Genomic DNA, 22,786 nt, shown 5'->3' with positions numbered 1-22,786 from the left:
CCTGGCAATTAGGAGCCACTGGTCCCCAAACACGTTTAGCAAAGGCAAGGACCTAGCTGGCTAATACAGATATGCTCATTTTACACATACGGTGGGAATCTTGGTGCCCTCCTATTCCTATGCTCTGCTGCTCCCACTGCCAGTTGGTTGCTTGTCCTCATTAACTGTGCACTGTGGGCACTTCATTCTGGCTACTTCACTCCTTGCTAATTCTGCTCTCCTGTGGCAGAGCCTCTACATTCTACTGTCCTCGCCATGCCTTGCCTATCTTTGTTTTTCGGGGTGTCAGCTATCCCAGCGCACAGGAGTGATACAGGCTTGGAACATTGTCAATTGTTACTTTCCAGGAGCAATTCTTCCAAAGACTTGCTGACAATGATCCAAATTTAGGTTGCTACCTTTTACAAAAGCAGAGACTGTTCTTTCCTATCTCTTAACTTTTCCCTTCTGATTTTTAGAGCAGTTTCATGGTACTGCCAACAGCATTTCCTGACATTTTGGAATGAAACAGATGCAGCATTTAAATACTGATTTTCCACCAGAGAAATACCATCCAGTTGAGGATGAGATCCCACAGGCTTAGCCCCTCAGCCTTTTAAATGCCATTCTGTTTCAGCTCCTTCCCTCTCTTCACATATTCACTGACTTGCTCTAGGCTTAAACATGTCCTCAACTCCATCCAAAAAGTGAGGTTAGTATCAGTGTTCAGCACCTCAAAAACTACTTTTAAACCTGAGAAGTAACAGAAAAGCAGCAGTCTACAGTTCACAAGTATTTTAGAAATGCACAAAAAATCTTACAAGGAACAATCCTAACAGCTAGGCTCAAATTTTAGAAAAGAGTTAAAAGAATTTAAACTGTGTAACTGCTTATCTGAAAACTCTGATGAAAGTCTACAGAACTAGTCTTACATAACCCATTTTAATATTGCAGCTGGATAGGAAATGGGAACATTCCAGTCTGGTCAGCAGGTTCACTGCAGACATTGTTGATTAACTATGTGAAACTAGGTATGGTAAGTTAATAAGTAAGTTAAATTTCTGCAAGATTTCAGTGAAGAACAAAGGTAAATTTCAGGAACCTGGAAATCTACTGATAGCTCTTTAGATACATTATAGAACTCTGCCCTTGGAATGGTGCTTGCTCAATTACCGTTTCTCTTCAGCAGTTCACCATGTAGTGCATGTGCAATGGCATCTGGCCATATTTCATCCTCTGATGACTACTGCAAGTCCCTAATCTCCATAATCCCTTGCCCTCTACAAACACATAAAATTACTTCCCCCTCACCAGTACAACTGGTCTTTCTGCATGTTAGTGCTGGAATTCAGCGAATGGGAGTATCCGCACAGAATTCAAGCTGTTATTTCTTCAGCAAGAGAACTATTCTTACTTGACAAGTAAACCTTAGTGTGAAGTAAAAAGGATTTGTTGCTATCAATTCTCAGACTATAATGTTACCTGTACTTTTTGGTCCCATATGTAGCTCAGTAGGTTGATAGCAAAGGCTGTTTGGAGAACTGCTGTGCCCATTTTTCAAATCCAAAACTATAGGATACCAAAGAACAAAAAAAAATCATATCACTAAAGAATTTTTAAGTTCTAAATTATCCACTTCTTTCATCCTGACATTGCCTTGTCCAAACATTTTATGAATAGTGGTTTACAAGAGAAAAACACAAAAAGGGGAATGTGCTCAGTAGCAGTTACACAATCCTGAAATTGCTCATAAAAGGCAATACCTGGGACAGAGGGTTGAAGGAAGATTTCACACTGCTTCCTCCACAACTGCTCACAATGTTGACTGTCTTGCCATTCAGATGTTAGTTGCTAATAAAGCATAATGACAAGGAACTAGAAGAGACATGCCAGAGACTACTTTCAGTACACCTCGAAGCATCTCCACCTTTGCCAGGCTATTAATGAACACAAGGAACAGTGACATAAATGGCTGAGGCATTTCTGCTTTTAATTGACCATTTCCCACAGGGGGGGCACAGAGATGGACAGTGCTTGCAACACTTAAAAATAGGTAAACGTATGCCTGTAATTACATAGGATCGGCCAATTTCAACCAAGTCATTCAGGAGCTTTCTTTCCTTCCTACAGAAGCATATGAAAGGTTATCTGGCAAAGTCCTGAAATTGAGATGCACAAGATAGCATAAGTGGTATTATTTGACACAGACTCCTCCCCAGTGCTTTTGCTTCTGCCGTGGTGATATCTATGGCTATGTTTAGTAAATAGCAGCATATATGAAAGATTCCCAGAAAAAAAAGACACTTTAACAGAACTAGTTTTTCTAGTTAAAGCAATGGGGCTGGGGGACACAGAAAATTCTTCCAGTCACCAGACAAGAAGAGCTCAGAGTTATGAAAGTATTACTTACCATACATTAGGGTTGTTTCAGCAACAGAAAAACAACCACAACATTATGAGAAGTGGAAAAGAAAAGCAGCACTAAACTTTTCCATGGTACTGCTTCAATTTCAGTTGACATTACTTTCACTGCAGGGACTATATGGCTGGTAGATCATATCCTCAGATACTAGGATAGCACATCACTGCTTCTTTCCTTTTGGAGGGATATTGTTTCATGCAGCTCAGAATTTTAAGTCAGCAATGATCCATTTCTGTATTTCAATAAAAAGGGGGATTCAACTCAGTAAAAATAAAGTATTCTCTAAATTGCTTTCCTTTTCACTCCTGTCTCTTTACAGCACATAAACTAGAGCGCATATTTTTCTGGCCCTTGAACTGCAGAGGTATCTGCTGTAGACCAGAGCTTATTCCTGGATTCACACAGTCACATGGATTCTCATGTGAAGTGCAGGTATTCCTCGGCATTCTTGACCCAACCCAGCAGAGCTTGGCTACGCAGCACTCTCCAGGCTTCTTGATAACTTAATGCAGCTTCCTTGTAGTCCCAATAGGTTTTTAGAGTCTTCATCCTGACAGAAAATGCACAAAAATGAAAGCAATTCTATGATCCTATTGAACATGAGGTCACCAAATGAAAAAAGAAATCAAACAGCTAAGAACCTGACAACCTCCCATGAACTCTTCCATGCTACTTAGTGAAATTCTCTTCTAGGGAGACACCCAGGCTCCTAAGCTAGACATTGTCATCAATCTTACAAAAGGAAGCAAAACAACTCTTCTAGCACTAGAAATGTCTGTGCTAGACATTTCTAGACTTCTCAGGGTGCTATGGCCGTTTCATCAAAACTGATGAAACAAAGCTGAAAATGTGGCTAGGGTGCTTTGAATTGGGTGGAAGTAGCCTTAGTGTGCTAGAAAACTGTCTGTAAGGGAAAAGGACAGAATGAACTGGACAGTTTTTTCTTTTCCAACAAAAAACTAATGGGGAAAAATGAGAGAAGGGAGAAAATAATCTCCTTTCTTTCCCTAAAGCAGAAGAGACTCATCAGTTTTATTGTTATTTCCCTTCCTCAAGTAGCAACTATGCCCCACAGTCTCAGAACAACAATTGGTCACTCCGCTGAGCAGATTATGCCAATGATTTTTAAAACAGGGAAATTCAGGTCTAGAGTGTCTGAACAAAAATGCCTGTAAGACAATTTCATCAAGATTTTTTTTCCTTTCCTTGCATTCTGTTCCCAACCTCTTTGATTTCCTTTGCCAAAACATCTGTCAGCCACATGTGATATGCAATGTTTATTTCTTACAATATGAAGGGAAGATCATAGGCAACATGACCTTCACCATCAAAGAGGAAACTACTACAGGAACCCTAATCTCTGAGGTCTGAGAACCACTGCACTAACTTCTACAACAGGCTTTCATGCTCAAAGGCAATTATGATCACCCCCAAAAAACCCCCACACCTCCACCATAACAGCAGATTATCAGAAACTGTGATTGAGGCACTCAGCATTCTGTTATAAATTTATTTCTAACACACTGTGATGTGCAAAGCAAGCCATATTATCTATACTTCAAACCTTGTGTTCAGAAAGGTGCAAGTGTGGAGAACCTATCTATGCCGTTGCTGAATATGGGAGATAAAATCTCTCTTAAGAAACCTGCCCTGCACTCTTATCTCAGTCAATCCATTTTCCTTTCTCCACCTCTTTCACATTAATCATACTCTGTGAAACTAACCTCTGGGCTACTCTCAAAAGTCCCATGTAAGGGCCCCACTAAAACTCTCCTCCATCTGGCCAGTGGAACGGTCACAGAACCCCCATTATCAGTAAGAGATCTGGAACTGGAATCCTCCATACCGCAAACTGAGCAGGAAGGAAGAATTACAGTAGACTCTTAATTGTGATGGCTCCTGACTACAATTTAAGAGAAAAAAAGGATTATTCATTCATTTAAAAAGCCCAGCAAGAAAGTCAGGGCAGGTTTATTTTACAAAGTCTCCCTTAGATTCAAAGGGCCATACAGCCAGCCACACCTTGTACAAACAGCAGTGCCTGGAGACTCTACGGTGGATGCCACTGTACGACAAGAGAAGGTCATCACTTCCCCAGCTGGTGACTAAGGCATGTTTTTTTTCCTAACAGCAGGGAAAAAAAACCCCAGTAATGCAAAAAATCTCCTTCGTTACATTACCATCAAGTGACCTGCAAACAATACTGCACAGAACTTTATGTAACAATTCAGATTAGCAACAGCACAACAGTGTCCAATGGTGTGTCACCATTGGCAGTGAACACGGAAAGCATAAAAAAAAAAAAAAAGAAAAAAAAAAAAGAAAAGGAAAAAAAAGTAAAGAAAGAAAAACAAAGGATGAATTTATGCACCAGTAATTTCAAAATAACATGTGAGAGGGAATCAACAGAATAAAATTAGGTATGATAGGTGGCAGTAACAGGTAATAAATAAACAACATTAGAGTTAGTCTACCTAGAGAGATGAGTGAGAACTTAAGTATGGCATGGAAGACAGATCGTAAGAATTATCACAAAGGAAGAAAGAAGGCGGGACAGCATCATACACTACTATCTGGTTCTTGATGAACTATCTCATGCCAACCAAACGCCACCTCCTACCCAGTCTCATTTGAAAGCAAATAAACTAAATCCTGAAAAAACCCAAATCAGTGAATGTCATGCTTAACATGTTAGACAAGCTATACTAGTATAAATACCTAAATCTGCCTTTTAGAAGAGCCAGCAAAGTTCTGGCCCCAGTAGGCTGTCTATGTGTTCCAATTTAACAGCACCCACACAGATCCTGTGTGAAGAATGAATACAAAAGTCACCAAAAGCAGGAGAAGCAGCTTTAGATACACACACACACATACACACCAAAAAAAAAAGAATATCAGAATCAGTTCCATGTAAAGCTTTAAATTCCCTGGTTCCTAAGTCTGACAGTGGACAACAGTAAATGATGGCAGAGTTACATGATGAATAACCCTTGTCCTAATATACCCTACAACTACAAAACAAGCAAATTTGAAAGTACTACAGAATGAGCTTTCCTTGATGGAGCGGAAAAATGGAAGGCAAGAGACACAGAAGTGGACTAGAAGAGTCAAGGAAAAAAGAAACTGGCAGCACAATTTTAGAGTCAACCATTTGTGGGAAGAGATAACAAGATACATTTGAATGTGAAGAAAATACAAAACTCGGTAACAGTTAAATACACAGAAGTGTAAAGAAACAATTTGAGAGTAGGATTTCTTATCTGAAGTTCACGCAGACTCCAAGGGGGAAAGAAAAATCAAAACATCAGAATACAGTGTAGAAAGGAAAAGGGAAGATGAAGGAAACAGCAACACAAAGACACTTTTTCATTTTGCTTTTTAAGTAAAGAGGAGAAACAAAAGAATTAAAGGCAATCAGCTGCACAAGCTGACTAGTGAACTAGCACCAGCATAAAACCAATATTACATCTGTGAATCAGCTGGACTTTGTCAGGAGAAGCCCAGACAGAAAAAATACAGTAGAGGACAAAAAAGTCAAAGGAAACAACAAAGCTAATGGTCTAGAAAAGCCCTGAGGTGAACTGACTTTATGTAAGCAGCACGTGATCAGCATAATGAGTCACCTAGCCAACAATGCACAAGTCCACAATCTGTTTTGAGGAAATTATGATGGCTAAACAAGCGTGGACAAACTCTCACCCAAAAGAGGCTAAAAACTTTATATTTCAAACTGATTTAAGGACAAAGTCTCTCTACTTATAGAATCAATTGAAAGCATCTCAGCAATAGCATGGTCCATGTTGACATAAAAACTTTGAAACACTTATGAGGCACTTCTATAGGCACAGAAGGTAACTCCAATATTTAATTCAACAGAACTCAAAAGCAAGCAAGATCCATTAATTAAAGATCCAGGGTGCACTTACTTTGGCTGAGTTTGTTGCATCTACTGTCTTAGTACCATGAAAGGCTGAAATGGCCTATGTCCCCTGCTTCCAGTCACATATGCCTCCTACTTCCCTTGGCATGGGTTTTATCTGTTTCAGATTTCCATTGGCCAGTTAAGTTCATTAGTCCAAGAGAAAACACAGAAGACAAGGCAATTGTTTTTAGCTACATTGCCTAGTTCAACTGGACCATCATGAGAAGTGCTACTGATAGAAGGGAGAAAGCAGGAATCAACAGCCAGCAGTAAACTGCTGTGGGACCACCCCCATCAGCAGCAACAAGCAGTTAAACTGGCTCAAGAGTTGGGATAACTGCATCCTAAAGCTGGTAAAATTATAACTGGAGGTAAGTCTAAAATAAAATAAACCTTATGCAGCAATGGATTTGGACCCTTCTACATCTCCCTACATCTCTAAGCCAAAGAGAACTAAGTTTCCGTACATGTGAAACTATGCTTTGCTTTATAGCATACTACCAAATATATAATGCACCTAATGCTATGCCATACTGGATGATTACTGCAAGTAATTAACTCCAGTTTGATAAACCAAATTTGTTTTTAATAATGTAAAGAAAAATTCCAATTATGGTTTCCTCAGACAAAAGCTGCTTTATTTTCTCCCCAGGACTCTGTTTCTTTAACATATGCATTGCAGTAAGAGCCCTATCTATCCTTACCAACCATATGAGAGAAAAATGCAGAAAGAGCACTATCTCACCTTACTAGCTCTTACTCCACCATATGCTAAGATGAAAACGGATTTTAACCTAGACTTAAAAAAAAAAGGGGGGGGGAGGGTTTACTCCTACTCAAGCTCTTCCTTCTTGTGAATCAAAGAAGTGAACTTTGATAGAATTACTGAACACCAACCAGATATCAATAACTCCATGGCAATTTTGGGATGCAGGGTTTGAATAGCACCAAGGGTAGAGAGCTGCAGACAGCTGATCTAATAGCTCACAGTTTTCAAAAAAAGATACTACTTCCTCATTTTGTATGTCTTTCCACATTTTTTCAAGTATCAAAGCTTAACAATGGACTTCTCTAAAATGAGATTCATGAGCATATACTGTATCATCATAGTAGTCTTTGGTTTCATTAACATATATTCACTCTTCTAAAGGTAATGATGATGTCTTTACCGTAGAGTGTCTGGTAGATCCTCTTGTGAAATACTTATCACCAACTTTTGGAATTTATGGAAGAGTTCCACTTTACAGATTTTGGATCTGATATAAAAAGAATTAAAAATGAGAAATTCTGATGGAATAAAAAAATCATAAATTCACTCCCTCTTATAGCTCACAGCAGTACATCCCAGCTAAACACATTTGACAGAATATCAAAAAAACCTCTCTACCCCATCCAAGCTGCCCACCTGCCTTTTCCCTTAGTTTTAAATGCTATATTGACAAAAAGCTGCATTGCCCCCATTCTCCCAGCTAGCAGTCACCAGTTTGCAGAAAGAACATTTTAATATCACACTGTAATCTGCATGAAATCATGACAGTGCATGAAACTGCACTGTCATCAGTTCTGCAGTAACGTTTAGCCAGAAGGACTAGTCCCAGAACAGATCAAACAACCAAAGGACTCCGAAGGCTTTTTCGAACTGTTAAATTTTGTATTATTCAAAATAAATAAAAGAAGGAACAGAAATATCTGGAACAATGCTGATGTTTTCACAATGGTGACGAGGATACATTCAACAACAGCTGCAGGGCAGTTAAATACAAAGAGGCTCATCAAAATTAAAGTAAGTCAAAGTTTGAAAGATCTTTAGAAGATACTATATATATTCATCAGCTTTGAGCCCTTCTATTTCCCCAAAGAATGGCAACCAGAATCACTGCTTATAGAGCAGTTTGATTATGAATGGCCCAGCTGTTTCCTCTATTTAATTATGTTTGCATACTTGTTTTAACAATGACTGATTCAGTTCTCCAAGAAGTGCAAGCTGATTCTCCAGAAGCACTGAAAACTAAATCAATCAAGAAAAAAATCTTCCTATGTTGGTAGCATATATTTTAAGAACATCAAAAATGGCATAGTATCACAGAATCTCCATAAGGATCATTGAGTCCAACTCCTGGCTGAGGAAAATCCCAATAATCCCAGCATGTGCCTGAGAGTATTGTCCAAATGCTCCTTGATCTCAGACCACTGTGACCACTGCCCCGGGGAGCCTGTTCCAGCACCCGACCACCCTCTCTGGGTGAAGAACCTTTTCCTAATATTCAGCCTAAACCTCCCCTGACACAGCTCCAGCCATTCCTCGGGCCCTGTCGCTGGTGACATGAGAGCAGAGAACAGTGCCTGCACCTCTGTGTCACCTCCCAGGAAGTTGTAAGCCTGCTGTAAGGTCTTCCGTCAGGCTCCCCTTCTCCAGGCTGAACAAACCAAGTGACCTCAGCTGCTCCTCGTAGGGCTTCCCCTCCAGACCCTTCATTATCCTGACGGCCCCCGCTTTGGACACTTAGAGCTTTATCTTGTATTCCTGTGCCCAAAACTGCCCCTAGGAGATGAGGCCACACCTGTGCAGAGCAGAGTGGGACAATTCCCTCCTTCCTAGCCAGCAATGCTGGGCCTCATGTCCCCCAGGATGCAAGTGGCCCTCCTGGTTGCCAGGAACAACTCATATCCTACTTGCCATCAGTCAGGATCCCCAGGTTCTTTTCTGCAGCTGCTCTCCAGCCTCTCATTTCCCAGTCTGTCCATACATACAGGGTCACCCTGTGCCATGTGCAGAAACCGGCATTTGTCTTTGTTAAACTCTGCATGGTTGGTGATTGCCCAACCCTATTATTTGTCAAGGTCTTTCTGCAGGGCCTGTCTTCTTTCAGGGGAGTCAACAGGTCCTCCCATTTTAATGTCATTGGCAAACTTACTTAGTGTACCTTTGAGTCCTGCATCCAAGTAATTTATTAGGATGCTGAAAAGCACTGGCCCTAAAACAAGAGCCCTGCTGAACCCCATTGGTACTGATGGCATACAAAGATGCTCTAAAATTTAATATTCAAGTTAATCTGTCAAAATTTCATCTTGTAGCTGTTCGTGGTTTAGTTAATTAAGCATTAACAAAAGCACATACCAGACATTTACTCACAAATTCCTTTTAGTCAATTAGCTTTACCTTCCTTGGTATTTAATGTTATCTAGCATATGAAAGGGGGAAATAAAACCTCAAACAACACTTCCCAGCAAACATCCTGAGATTTCTTGAGAGGAAGAAGAATGTAGAAATACAAGTCTTGTTTATTATTTAGCACCACCAGTCCAAATAAGGCTGTAAATTCCTTATTTTCATTATAAAAGTTCTTTTTTGACTGTTTACCTCAAAAGCATGGATAGTTTACTTGTTCATTGACATTGTTTTTAATCCTGATTTCCTAAGGAAACGAGATGTTTGTAATCACACACTCTTGTAGGCTCTAATAACTTTTGAAAGTTTTAGTGAATTTCAAGCACATGTTGAGAAGAGGATCTTTCAACAATAATCGAGTTCTCACACTTTTGTGCTAACTGTCAGCTAGCAGATGGCTCTCAAGTTTTAGAGCTGATGCACAAATGCTATATAACAAATTTAAGCCTACTGGAAAAAGGGGTAGCTGGTTTGTTTGATCTTTCATATGTCTTCTGGAATACATACAGCACACTGAAAATAAATATTCTACAGTGCATATGGAGCCCGCCTTAAAAGGTGCACTTAAAGTCACTTAGGTCACCTGTATTAGAAATACCCCAGACACCAATGCTGGTCACAAACCACAAAGTTCCTGGCCCTCTTCTTTCCACAGAAAATTTGGGAATACTAGGATATACCAGGATAAACTTCAGTCAAATCAGGCCTAACTTCAAGAAGCGCAGACTGTGCAACTTGCAGGCATATGAATCAACTCTCCACAACAACTGTCTAAGCTGTACTTATTATGCTATTCACCCCTTGTCATGATCATCATCATCATCCCAAAAAGTCTGGGAAATATGAACAATATGACCATTGATAAACTGGTAGTATAATCGGCCAACAGCTAATTTGAACCGCAATCCTCAAGCTGAATTTGCATAGAGCAATGAAAATTTTGGCCACCTCACCTACAATGAACGTAACATGGAGAAATTTGCCTGCAGATGCTCATGAGTAATTCCTCTCTGCCTCAAGAAAAATATGTAACTATTTCTTTAAACTATGATTGTTGATAGAGGATTTCTTAAAGAGCACAGTGCCAAGATGACAGTTGGAAAGGTGACACGTTCATGTTAGGAATGTGCTGCCATCATTTCGACACATTTTCAAACTTTAAGGAAGAAAGTCATGTTTCAAAGCTACACTTTTAATGATCATACATCCAGGACAGCTGGCCTGATATTAATGAAAAAAAAAAAATCTCTAGAAAGAGAACCTGCAATGCACACATTTCCTTCACAGTCATCAACCAAAAAAAACCCACAAAAAAACCCACAAAAAAAAAGGCAAAAATTGTTTCCTTCACAGTAAACATCCTTTTAATAAAAACTGATCACAGTCCCTCACCACCATTATCTACAATGTTCTCAACAGTGACAAAGAAATATAATAAATTTGTTAATTCTCATTTAGCTTTCATTATTCCAATTGCCTTCTCTTCCCTTAAACAGCAACTCTTCCCTTCCCCCTGCTCTCTACCTTCCCCCTTCTTCACCATTCCCTAGATTTCCTCCTGCTCTGACAATATCACATGAGCTGACAAAGACATGCAAGCTAACACTCTCACACCTGCTCTGATGGCTCCCAATCCCCTTCTTTGTTGTTCCCTGGCGGAAACCGTCTGAGGTGACATCCAGAGGTTGTTCAGGGACTGCACTCCAACTGATAGCTGTTAAAGAAATTGTTATGAACAAGGGAGATGCTCTTATCACAAAAGCAGAACCTAACAGTTCCTTTCATTCTATTTGTTCCTGTGTTGCTTCCCAAAATACTTCAAACTAGAAAGAGTACCATGGTTTTCTAGTGCCAGAATTCCAGCATCTAAAAGAATGCTCGATTTAAAAACATGGAAACACAAACACACACAGGGCTTTCATCTTAATTAGATAATTTAACAATCCATGCCTCTAAATATCTGGCCTTCAGCTTTGTAATTCTCCATTTCTTAGGGGGATTCTTGTTTCTTTTGTGCATCCTGCCTGGACAATGTATGAAGAAATTTCCAAGTTAGATGCCTTATTTTCACATCAGGCTGTGAAATACTGCTCTAAACTACTTGCACCAGTCCCTCTATGTTTTCCTTCTTAATTTAGTTTCTGCTATTATTTCGCTGTGTACTCTAAGTAGTTTCATGTGTGATAACTGACATACACCAAATATTTGGAGACTTTACTTGAAAAACATTATTAGCTAGTAGTCAAATAAAAATAATTTGTTGGAAGAGATAGCAAGTGCCAACAGCCTTAAACTCTACCCCGAGCCTGCGAACTTTGTAATCATCTCAGACTGTAAACTTCTTAATGCTGAAGCTCTGCATACAATACCTTACAATTTCTAAGTAATGAGCAAAGCATCAGCAGCATGTCAGCAGAAACTGACATGTCCAATCTGTTCCTCCGTAGCATAACAGCAGGTTCTTCAACTTCTACTACCATGAGACAGCTTCTGTCTCCTAAATTCTCCTTCTTCTCTGTGTTCCTAACAGGCAAAACAATTGCACATTGCATTCACTCTAAAGACCATCCTGCTATTCAGGATGCTCAAAGACTGCTTATGTTACTCATCCTTGTATTACAATTCAGCTGTATGCTGCAATTGTATTCTGCTAAATCCCGACTGTACTTACACAGGGATTCAAGAATAATGCTGTATTACTCTTAATTACTCTAAATTACCATCCTGTGTAACATGAAAAAACGTTAGATACATATGACTGGTATTAAATCCTCCACATGTGAAATATCTAAAAATCACCTGGTTAGAGGATATCAGTTTCTGACAAGCAGATTCAAAGTTACTTAAAAATTAAAACATTTTCTATTCTTTCACTTTTTTCATAATTATCTCAAGGCACTAAACAGAACTGGTATCTTCTTAAAATAACAGCTGAAATGTTTCCATCAAGCATCCTTCAATACTCTGTGTAACAGCCCTAAATTTAGAGTTTATTCTGATTTTCACCCCATGAAAAGAGACCACCTGACATAAAAAAAGCATGCTAAGGCACCACTCATGTTCATTTAACAAAATGACCTGAGAAGTGTACAGCAAGAAAGACATAGACTGAATTTAGTCACAGCTGCTTTCAAGCCTTTTTGCTAACTCAACTGTCACTATTTTTCAATGACAAAATCTGTTTCCTATCTCACAAACTTAAAAGTATTTTCCTTCCTGGCACTTGTAAATAACTCAAATTTAATGAATGTAAATTCCATTAAGGAACATTTTGTTTCCATTCTATTTTATCCCTAGCTCTATTGCAATAGAAAAACTTCCAGTTCTGGTTAAGACAAAAAAGTATACAACAGCAGAAGGCAGGCATGTCCAAGTTAAAGAAACTGCTTAGCCATACACATAGAGTGGCAGTTCAGTTTTTTGGTTTTTTTTCCCGAGTGAGACCATGTTGCTAAATCACACTGAGATTTAAGCATTCATTCATCACCATGACAAAAAATGCCATGCCCAAAATATCTGTCAATACAACTTTTACACTATACTACTCTGTATTCTTTCGTCACTGCCAGATTTTTGGAGCAATTACGAACATAACTCAGCATGGCAAGTCTTTTGTTCATTACCAAGGAGAATGCAAAACTAACTGAAACAAGAAGTCTTTTGTTTTCTTCTTGTACTCGGCTTTTGTTTTCCCTAGTTATTTTCTGTCAGTGTTTAAATTATAAATTCTCAATGACATCAACCAAGTGTTTATTCAGTCTGAAAACTCCCTACTGGAAACTAGAAGCTGAGACAAATACTATTAACCTGAAATTAATTTCTTGCTTTTCGTACTTTGCCACTAGTATACTGGCAAGGAATGATGTTCCAGTCCAAACAACCAAACCCATCTCATTTCTATTTGGGCTTTTGCACACTGTTACCCAATTAGCCCAAATGAACTCACCTGCACTGCAAGGAACAAGCTTTGTTTTGCTGTTACTTTGAACTTCCTGAATTGCCTGATGGCTGTGTTCAAATTGAAGATCTGATTGCAGCAGCTTAACCTCCTGAGTGAGAAAACCATCTGGTAAAGATGAGATGTGCTGACACCTAAAGTAAACACAGAAAAATGCAAGTGATTTTCAGTATGTTCTTCCCAAACAAGACCATTTTGCACAATTTTCCTTCATTATCTAAAATAAATTTCCTTTACATTAAAACTGAATTGAACATGAGTTATTTAGGTAAGACAGGAGGTTTGAAGGCATTTTTTCCCTTCAGAAAAATATTTACTAAACCTCAATGCCACATTAGTTTATTATAACCTTGTCCATCCTAAAAAAACTATGATGATTTGGTTTTTAAAAAGATCTAGTTAAAATCTATTATAATCAATTGAGTATGTAGGACAAAAACTGCAATACACTTCTGCAATCACAAAGAAAAATAAAAATCATAAAGTATTCACATAGTCAACTGCATTCCATCGGGAATTGTTTTATGAGCCTAAACGTTTATAACCAAAGCCTAAAAACATACAAAATATACTTCCAGTTCCATGTACAATCTTTGTTATCTTAAATTACTGTTCATACTGAATGACTTTAGGATCAAGTGAGGAAAATACAGCATGTGTTTAATCACTACAATACTTAGAGCAAGAATTAAGACTGAGATTCATATTGTCAGATCCAAGAGTCTGAAGAAGTGCCTGACTGCACTAGGACTAACAAGGCTAGGAAAGTTCTTGTTACGTCTTACAGAACAAGGAAAGGATTATATAGAAAGCTCCACTGGGTACGTCACTGGAGTTTCTCCATTAATAGACTTATAACCTCTTTTATAATCATCCTAGAAGGATCACGGGTATAGAGAAAAGGAGTTACTAAACCAAGTCAAACCTTTCATATGAAATGGTCTAGTAACTGCCACTTAAAAAGAATGGTTCCATGTTTTTTTCTTCCTTTCCTTTCCCTTCGCTCTGCCCAAATCCACTTACTCTTCTCTACTGCTCTGCTCCACTGACTTAGCCTCCCAAGCAAGAAAAATGTCTACTTCCTGTCCTGGTTGCTGGGATAGTTTGCATCAACTGAATAATCTGAGAAATAAGGCCAGTGCACAACAGATAACTTCCCTCATTTTGCACCAGTGCAGTTCATCACTCACATAGATCTTCCTGAGATGACATGTTGTGTTGAAAGCTCTCACAGCAGTGAGAAAAATCAGATCTTGGATGTAACTGAGATTAAAGAAGCAGACAAATTTTTACCACCATGAAAATTCATATAAACTTTGCCTCTCCAGTATAACACTTCTTCCAGCTGACCAGTACAAGCTGTCGCATACTACGTGTCCTGAACCACTTCAATAAATCAGAGAACAGCTGAGGTGGGAGGGGACCTCTTGTAAGTCATCTAGTCTAACCACCCCTCCTCCAGCCAGGCAACCTACAGTCATCTGCTCAGGACAGTGTTCAGATCACTGTTGAGTAACTCAAAGATGGGAGACTCCACAACCTCTCAGCAACCTCTGCCAGTGCTCCATCACCCTCACAGTAAGCAAGTGTTTCCTGATGTTCGAAGGGAACCTCCCGTGCTTCAGTTTGTGCCCATTGCCTCTTGTCCTATCACCAACACCACTGCAAACAGCCTGGTTCCATTTTCTCTGCCACCTCCCTTCAGGTATGTATACAAATTGGTAAGATGCCCACAAGCCTTCTCTTCTCCAGGCTGCATAGTCCCAGCTCTCCGCATATGAGAGATTCTAAAAATCCATTATGCATCTTCAAGGCCCTTTGCTGGCCTCTCTCCAGTATGTCTACATCCCTCTTGTACTGAGAGGCCCAGAACCAGACACAGCCTTTCAGATGTGGCTTCACCAGTGTCAATCCAGGGGAAGGATCATCTCCCTGGATCTGCTGCGATACTTTGCCTGAAGTGGCCCAGGACACCATTAGCCTTTTTTGTTGCTAGAGTCTGAGTTGGAAGGCACACTACTGGCTCATTTTCAACTTCACATCTAGCAGGAACCCTTAATTCTTTTCTGTGAAGCTGCTTTCCATCTCGGCAGCCCCCAGCATATATTGGTACATGGGACTGTTCTTTCCCAGGTGCAGGTTTTCACTTCCCCTTACTGAACACTTCTATGAAGTTCCTACTTTTCTCCAGTCTGCAGAGGTTGCTCCCGATGGCAGCACAATGCCCTGGCTGATCAGCCACTCCTTGGTTTTGAGTCTTCAGCAAACTGTCTGGGAATGCAGTCTGCACCATCACCCAGATGACTGATTATTGAAGACATTAAGTAAGTTTGGATCTAGTATTGATCCCTGGGGTACATGGCTACTTACACCTTTAACTACACTTCACCCAATGATCACTACCTCCTGGGCCCAGTCATTCAGGATAGTTTTCAACACACACGTCTGCTCATCCAGCTCACACTTTAACAGATTCTCTATCAGCATTTTAGAAGACACATTATCAAAAGTTTACCAAAGTTCCAATACTTGTATGACACACATTGTCTTTCAAAGCTCGCTGTTTCCATGCACAGCATCTAAGGGGAGCACTTACCTTTCAATAACTGCTCTCCGCATGGCTTCTTGGCTATACGGACACTTCCCCACTACAACTGCAGACAGATACACTGGATACTGCAGAAAATGCATCAGAAGAGCTCCTTGACACCCTAACACGTTCCAGCGAGCCAGTTTATCACTGCAGGACATAGAGCATGTTCGGTCTCCTCGACCTGGTTTCACTCGTAATAATCCCACACAGTGGTACCCCAGCCCAGGTATTCGGGCATCATCCAACTCTCCAGGTACACATTTTGCTCCAGTTCTATGAACATCTACTACCTTTGGTCTCACTAAGCCAGTCTCATTAGCTGTTTGCATCTCTGCAGAACATTTACAGCTCTTTTGATTTGCATCTTTTTGTTTCACAGATTCATGAACAGCCAGGTCTTCAGTGATTATGGAAAAACAACCAGCATCATCACTTTTCATTCTCTTGATTATATGATTATTTGCCATCTTCTCTGATTTCCTTTTATCTTCTGGATACAAGTGATAACGGTTACTTGTGCATTCTGCTGATTGTCCAATGGCATGACCTCCAGTCACTGGCTTAGAAAACTGGTTCTGTGGTTCACTGATTGGAAAAATAGAAGCATCTCCACCTGGAACAAAAGAAATAACATAAAATTGGCCAAAAAAACATCTTGTGACTGGAACACATCATGCCAGTAATATTACAACTACTAGTAGCTTTCACAGATCTGCACTCAGGAAAACTTAACTATGAGAACACATTTTTGAAAAAACATTGTCCTGTGCAACACTGAATCAAATCTCACTGAAATTTGAGCCAACTTAATTTCAAGTTCTGCATACTATGTGAGAAACAATCAAGAAAGTAAAATTTACAATATATAAAGTAAAAGGTAACAGAGGCATTTGACAGACAAGACTCACAGGAAAACCAGCCTGATCTAACCAAACAATATGAACCTCAAAAGAATAATGAAAGAATAATCTGTCAAGTAAGGGTGAAAACCTTAATTTGTATCACTGAAACAAGCTCAGAACCAAAATTCTGAAGCACAGTTCAAAGCAAAGCAAGCCTGGCAGGCCTGCTGATTTATATGAGAAATTCCTCACAACATGAGAAAAAGAAAATAATGAAATTATTCTCACCAATAAATTTGAAGACATAATTTCTATTCTCAAATGCACTAATGAGGAAAAATAATATTGCATACTCCAGAAATGCATTCAAAATCATGAAAATGTCTGAGCAACCAATTCACTCTATGATGTACTGATAAGGCATATTTTGAGAGTTCTTAAAACTCCTTTGCTCTGTAGCAGACTAGCAGTTAAAGAACACACCAGTGAAAGAGCATGGTAACATCAAGATGCCCGATACATGTGTAGACCAAGGCGCCACATACCTTCATTCTGTCAATAGGTCTTCATCTTTGTGGTGCTGGTTTTTCTAAACACACAAAAAATGTTTTCCAAGTTTCATTACATTCCCTAAGAAGCTTTGTCTTGGGGAGCTAGAAATGTTTCATGAATGGGGCTTTTTTTCCTGTTTTTCAGGAGTGTGGTTATGGTTTGTTGGGGGGTTTTGCGTGAGTTGGTATTGGCTCTTCTCCTCCATTTTAATTTTTTGCTTGGTTTTGTTTTTTTTGTTTACTCCTTGCTTTGGGGTTTTTTTGGTGTTCATTTGGGTTTTTTTCTTTGTTTGCTTTACAGGGTTGGGGGTGGCTGTTGATTGGGTGTGGGGTATCTTTTGTTTGGTTGTTTTTAGGAATGGTGGCAAATGCCAGTATTTTTTATTAAAATTTTAATCCAAGGAGATAATGTTTGAAACAAAGCAACTAGGCAATATGTCAGGACCTCTGACAAGTATGTTATTTTCTGGAAAGAAAAATAATAGCTATTATTTTTTAAAATGAAACATTCCACTATATAATGAGCAGTACATCAGACTTACTGAGTTCTCATTAATCACATCCAGTGAGATAAAATGCCAAATGTATCTGTGGAGCACCAGTCAGGTACATCTTTGGGCACGTATCGGTACATGAATTACTTCCTCGCTCTCAATCCAGACCAAAGACAGACTAAAGAAAGACAAGGGGCACAAAAGATTCTACAAGCAGGAGCAATGTACTTGGTTCACTCCAGCATACTTACATGGGGTATGACTGGAGAAGAAAATAAATATGATATTTGGTTTGAGTTTCCATTTCCCAGTTTCAGTTCCCGGACTAAAGATACATTGCTGATGAGAAGCTGCAAGCCACAGCTGATGGAGAAGATACCTGTTAGGCAGAAAGTTTTCATGAAACATTGACTTCATTTTTGATGCATGAGAAGACAACAAAAGTTAGACACCCTCTAGAGCCTGCTCTTTCCTGATGGGAGTCTATCAGGAGCCACTCAGTTATGCTTTTACAGAGAGAGGGCATCCAACATAATAAATGTAAACACAACATTGGAAGTTTAGCAGACCTTGAAGAGTTAGATTCAGTGGAGTTAACGTTAACCATCACAAACTGTACAGATAAGGTTCTCTCCTCCCACTGTCTGTATATTTACCAACTCTGCAACTCGTCTGATTTTTACGAGACTCAGTTTAGTGGCATCAAATTGCAAGAAACTTACTAATTTCTGCAGAATTACTGTTCCCCTAGCTCAGTTCCCTGAACCAGTTTATCCCATGTAAACAAGAGGACTGGCATGTGGGAAAGAGCAAAAATTCTATCCTTGACTAGTAGTCATCAGATCTGCATTGATGTCACATGAAATCAGATCCTAATTCTTCATACAAAGGCTACACAAGAACAAGGATGAAGCAAGCTGTTGTGAAAAGGCCTTAACACTACCTAGAAGAATAAAAATTAGACTAAAATCCTGCTGAAAAAAGGAAAAACGAGTGTTGCCCACACAGAAGTAATGCAGTCTTTCACTACATTCTCATATCTAAAGATACAAAATTGGCTATCTCAGCCATAGGTCAAAATGATTTGTATCACAACAACCACAGGTGGCACTGAGTAACAGCATTGTTACAGCATTGAGTAAAACTTCATTCATGCCTCACCTCTGGAAGCTCCTCTTGGCCAAAATTTCAGCATGGCTGTCATTCAGAATATCTCCTAAAGCAAAACCCAAATGTGAATACTAAATCATGACTAAAAAGAAGACAAAACAAATAGAATTTGACATAGGACAGCTCTACATATTTGTTAGTATATGAATGTTTACCATTGGTTTCAGAGTATTTCAGATATTTAAACTTCCAATCACGACAAAAGGAGGTCAACAGCCTATGCAAATAAAGGATAAAAGTACTCAGTCTGCAGCAAGTCAGAGACTTGTTTGAATACCAAATTTTAACTCTTCTGATACTGGAAACCCTTTGAGTTGAATAAACACTACCCTCCTTCAAAATCTTCCTGACTTTTGTTTTCAATGGTAAATCTTGATTTTCTCAAAACACTGCCAGAAAATTTCAAGTGTTTGTTAAGCTTTTGGTTGAATTTTCAACTATGTCCTACAATTTAAACTGTTTTTCCTGCAAATAATTCTGGTATTTACTAAGTTTGCACATCTCCAGCTTTCCTACAGTATCTGCCTGTTATGGTGTATAAAGGAACAGGAGCGGTAGATCATCTTTTATTTCAGGGGTAAAAGGCCAAGTGATAGAAGCCCTCTGTAACAGTTTTAAAAGTTTAGAAGTGATCTAACAGATAACCATTAACATGACCTACCACCAAGTTAAAAAATGTTATTATAAGAGGAAATATTTTCTAAATTTGAGATCACTGAAGACAAACAAAGGCAAAACAAACTAGTGTTACTTTTTTCCTAGTCAATTTTCTATTTAGACGTTTAATATCTACATTGTAAATGGTACAACAGTTTAATCAGAATTTTCCTAAATCAGTCAGAAAAATGTCTGCATTAAAACTTTTCTGAGATGGCCAAATCACAAGAAATAGCCCAAAAATCTAAGATACAGAATCTAGTTTCCTCTGTTTTGCTCCATTAATTAATTTCAAAATGAAGGACATTACAGAGAACATAAAGTAGCCTAAAACAGATACAGGCAAAACCCTTTCTCATATCTCACTCTACTCCTCCTCTAAAGTCTAAAGAGGGCAGAAACTCTGTACCTACATATGCATGAACACCTTTCCCGCTTTTCAGCATTAATCATTACTATAGCTTCTTCCCTGTCCTAGCAGAGGAGACAGATACATCATGAATTTAAAAATGGACACATAGAGCAAGGAAAGTCTCCTGCAATACATAGTAAGAAACGGTAGTTGTGAGAAGCCATGTATCTATCCCATACATTTATTGTACAACACTTAAAACTATTTAGGAGTAATATGCCATAAAGAAGAAAACATGCAGTAAGGGAGAAAAACCCTGTTAGTATCTTCCTGCTGGTTAGTACCAGCAGTGGTACTTCTTGCATCAGACCCCAACAAAACTAGACTGCAACAGGTGACCAAAGCACAATTATTTTGCTTATATTTTGCTTTTAGTTGTGAAGTCTTTGAATCTGCAGACTCAGGGCTGTCACAGTATAGCTGGCCTGGACTGGACAAAGTAAATCTGACCATAATGCAAATACATTTCAGCTAGCCTAGCTCATATCTGAACATGTCCCTAGATAAGTTACAGGGGACCCTCAGCCAACCCCATCCAATCTGAGAAGTAAGCACACCACTGGCCAGGAAGCTGGGCAGGGAGAGAGATATCAGCCAATGGCTGTCTAGCCCAGATTTGAATTGGTATTTAAGCGAGTTCTGAATAATAAACAAGGCTGTTTGTCTCATGAGCACCGGGAGCACCAGTTGTGGATTTTCATCTCCCAACCCATGACTGGCAGTTACACAGGGCCTAAACTACACATTTGCAGACATAAAGAGTTAATTCACCTTTGAGGCAGCAAGTGCAGCCATTGTGGCTGCCTAAGCTCCTCTCTCATTGATGAATCAAAGTCTATCTTACACTTCTGGTTTCAATCCAGAAAAAGTCTGAGCAGAATGCCTTGGACATTCTCATTGATTCTATAATACCAGCAAGAAAGAAGGTAGCAGAGGTAGTCTGTTCTTGAATTTCACACCATACTTACCAGTTTTTCGCATTTTCTTTTGGCCAATACATTTTGTTCCAGTTCCCATAGCAACAACTTCTTTAGTTACTGGAAAATAAACAACATTAACTGAAAAAAACTATCGCCTCTAACCATTGCCAGAAACATTGCTCTCATGCAGTCATTCTGGTAAGACAACACACAGAACACAGAATAGAAGGCCATATACAGAGAGGCGCACCATGCAACCTTAGAGAAAAGGAAACAGTATCAGATCAAGAACTGAATGCAGCAGGTAGAAGAACCAGTGCTAGGAAAAGTCTATGACTGCATAGGAAGAATGCTAATACAGGCTTGATAAGTAAGCTAGGCAGCACACAGCAGACACTGCCACAGTGTTCCTCAGGCACATGAGAAATAATAAATACAGTATACAATCTGCCTGACAACACTGAAGTGCCACTAAGGGAAAAGATGATGATGATGATGAACTAACACAAATGCAAAATGTAGTAACACAATAGGAGAGCAGACCTTTCTAGGATTCTATCTAATTAAACATGTTTTTTCCAGAGTTTATATTAGGAATTCAGATTCTGCCTAGACTTTCACCACATACTGAACAAAAGCCAAATGAAGGCTTTCATCGGCTTGTTTACAGTCTGTGAAGAATGGCATTTCATTAAAACCACCTCTTTCCAAACAGAAGTTGTGAATCACAGCAATAGCAAAGTTTACAGTCACAAGGAGTAAAGAATTTGGGTGGAGACTGCAATGGAATAGGAAAGGTGTGTGCTTTTTTAAAGACATTTTAAAAGAACAGAAATAAAAAGAAAGCATCAAGAACCTTCTCTGCCTCTCCCTCCTCTCCCACCCCTATCCCCAAATCTCATTCTTACCCTTCAAGTTTCCTGGACTATCAAGAGCCTCTCTTTGGGCTGCAGATTCCACTTTGACAACAGCTGCCAGGGAAGTCCATTCCCTGTTTGGATCTGGTTTCCCCTGCTTAGGAAGTCTGGTCCTATAATGCAGGTAACACAGCCCAGCGATTTCATCGGCTGACCACATGGCTCTTGATTCAAGTGCAGGTTCTACAAAGAATTGGATTCCCTTACAACACTTGAATAACTCCCATCTCTTCAAACCCTATCAGCCGGTTCTGCATGACACTTTCCTGCACCACATTTCAATAACAAAGTTCTTAACTGCATCGTCCCTTTCAGGACTACTTACAGGAAATAACTTTTTCTAAATCGCAAGAAATAAAAAAAACAATGCCCGAACCCTTAAGTGCAGCAGAAGGTGGGGCTGCTGGGTTCCCAAGGCTCCCACTATACAGCAATCAATCGCATGCTTCACGCCGCCATCCCGCTGCGGTCTCTGCAGCACACCTGAAGCGCCTGGCACCATCCACCTCCTTTCCAGGCCTCGCCCCTTGCCGAGAGACCCGAGGCAGCCCACGCTCCGAGGGCGCTGCCGCCGCGCTCAGGCGCACCGCAGCTCCCACCACCCTGGGCGCAGTCCTTGCAGACCCCTCCCTACCCACCGGGACACCGGCGCCGCTGCTCTTCGCCAGGACGAGCGGCGGAAACCAAACCCGCGGGGCCCCCGCTCGCCAAGCGCCCCGGTGCCCGCGCACGCGCAGCCGCCCCTCGCGCGTCAGCCGCCGGGAGCGGCAGCCCTTGCGC

The 22,786-nt window shown here is 39.9% G+C and overlaps 1 protein-coding gene across 8 annotated transcripts; it reads right to left on the bottom strand.

Annotated features, from left to right (window-relative positions):
* Positions 1–1,589: 1,589 nt before the first annotated feature.
* On the bottom strand, positions 1,590–22,769 carry ADAT1 (adenosine deaminase tRNA specific 1). 8 transcript variants are annotated; one of them, XR_009278356.1, is made up of 11 exons: positions 22,490–22,582; positions 21,998–22,189; positions 21,138–21,206; positions 19,092–19,146; positions 18,182–18,309; positions 16,047–16,656; positions 13,439–13,584; positions 11,107–11,206; positions 7,493–7,579; positions 2,390–2,951; positions 1,590–2,138 (listed from the first exon to the last, which is right to left on the bottom strand). XR_009278356.1 is itself a non-coding variant. In XM_058845834.1 (10 exons), exons 2-10 carry the CDS (start codon positions 22,164–22,166, stop codon positions 2,819–2,821), a joined length of 1,497 nt encoding a protein of 498 aa, XP_058701817.1. In that variant the 5' UTR covers positions 22,167–22,189; positions 22,383–22,631; the 3' UTR covers positions 1,591–2,818. The 8 variants fall into 8 exon arrangements, 7 of the variants coding, with proteins under 7 accessions (XP_058701819.1, XP_058701818.1, XP_058701817.1 ...); XM_058845834.1 differs by having other exon boundaries at positions 1,591–2,951; positions 22,383–22,631; XM_058845831.1 differs by having other exon boundaries at positions 1,591–2,951.
* Between the last annotated feature and the right edge of the window lie 17 nt (positions 22,770–22,786).

The sequence above is a fragment of the Poecile atricapillus genome, chromosome 10, assembly GCF_030490865.1.
Source record: "Poecile atricapillus isolate bPoeAtr1 chromosome 10, bPoeAtr1.hap1, whole genome shotgun sequence".
Classification (NCBI taxonomy): domain Eukaryota; kingdom Metazoa; phylum Chordata; class Aves; order Passeriformes; family Paridae; genus Poecile; species Poecile atricapillus.
This window is presented reverse-complemented; position numbering and strand designations above follow the sequence as displayed.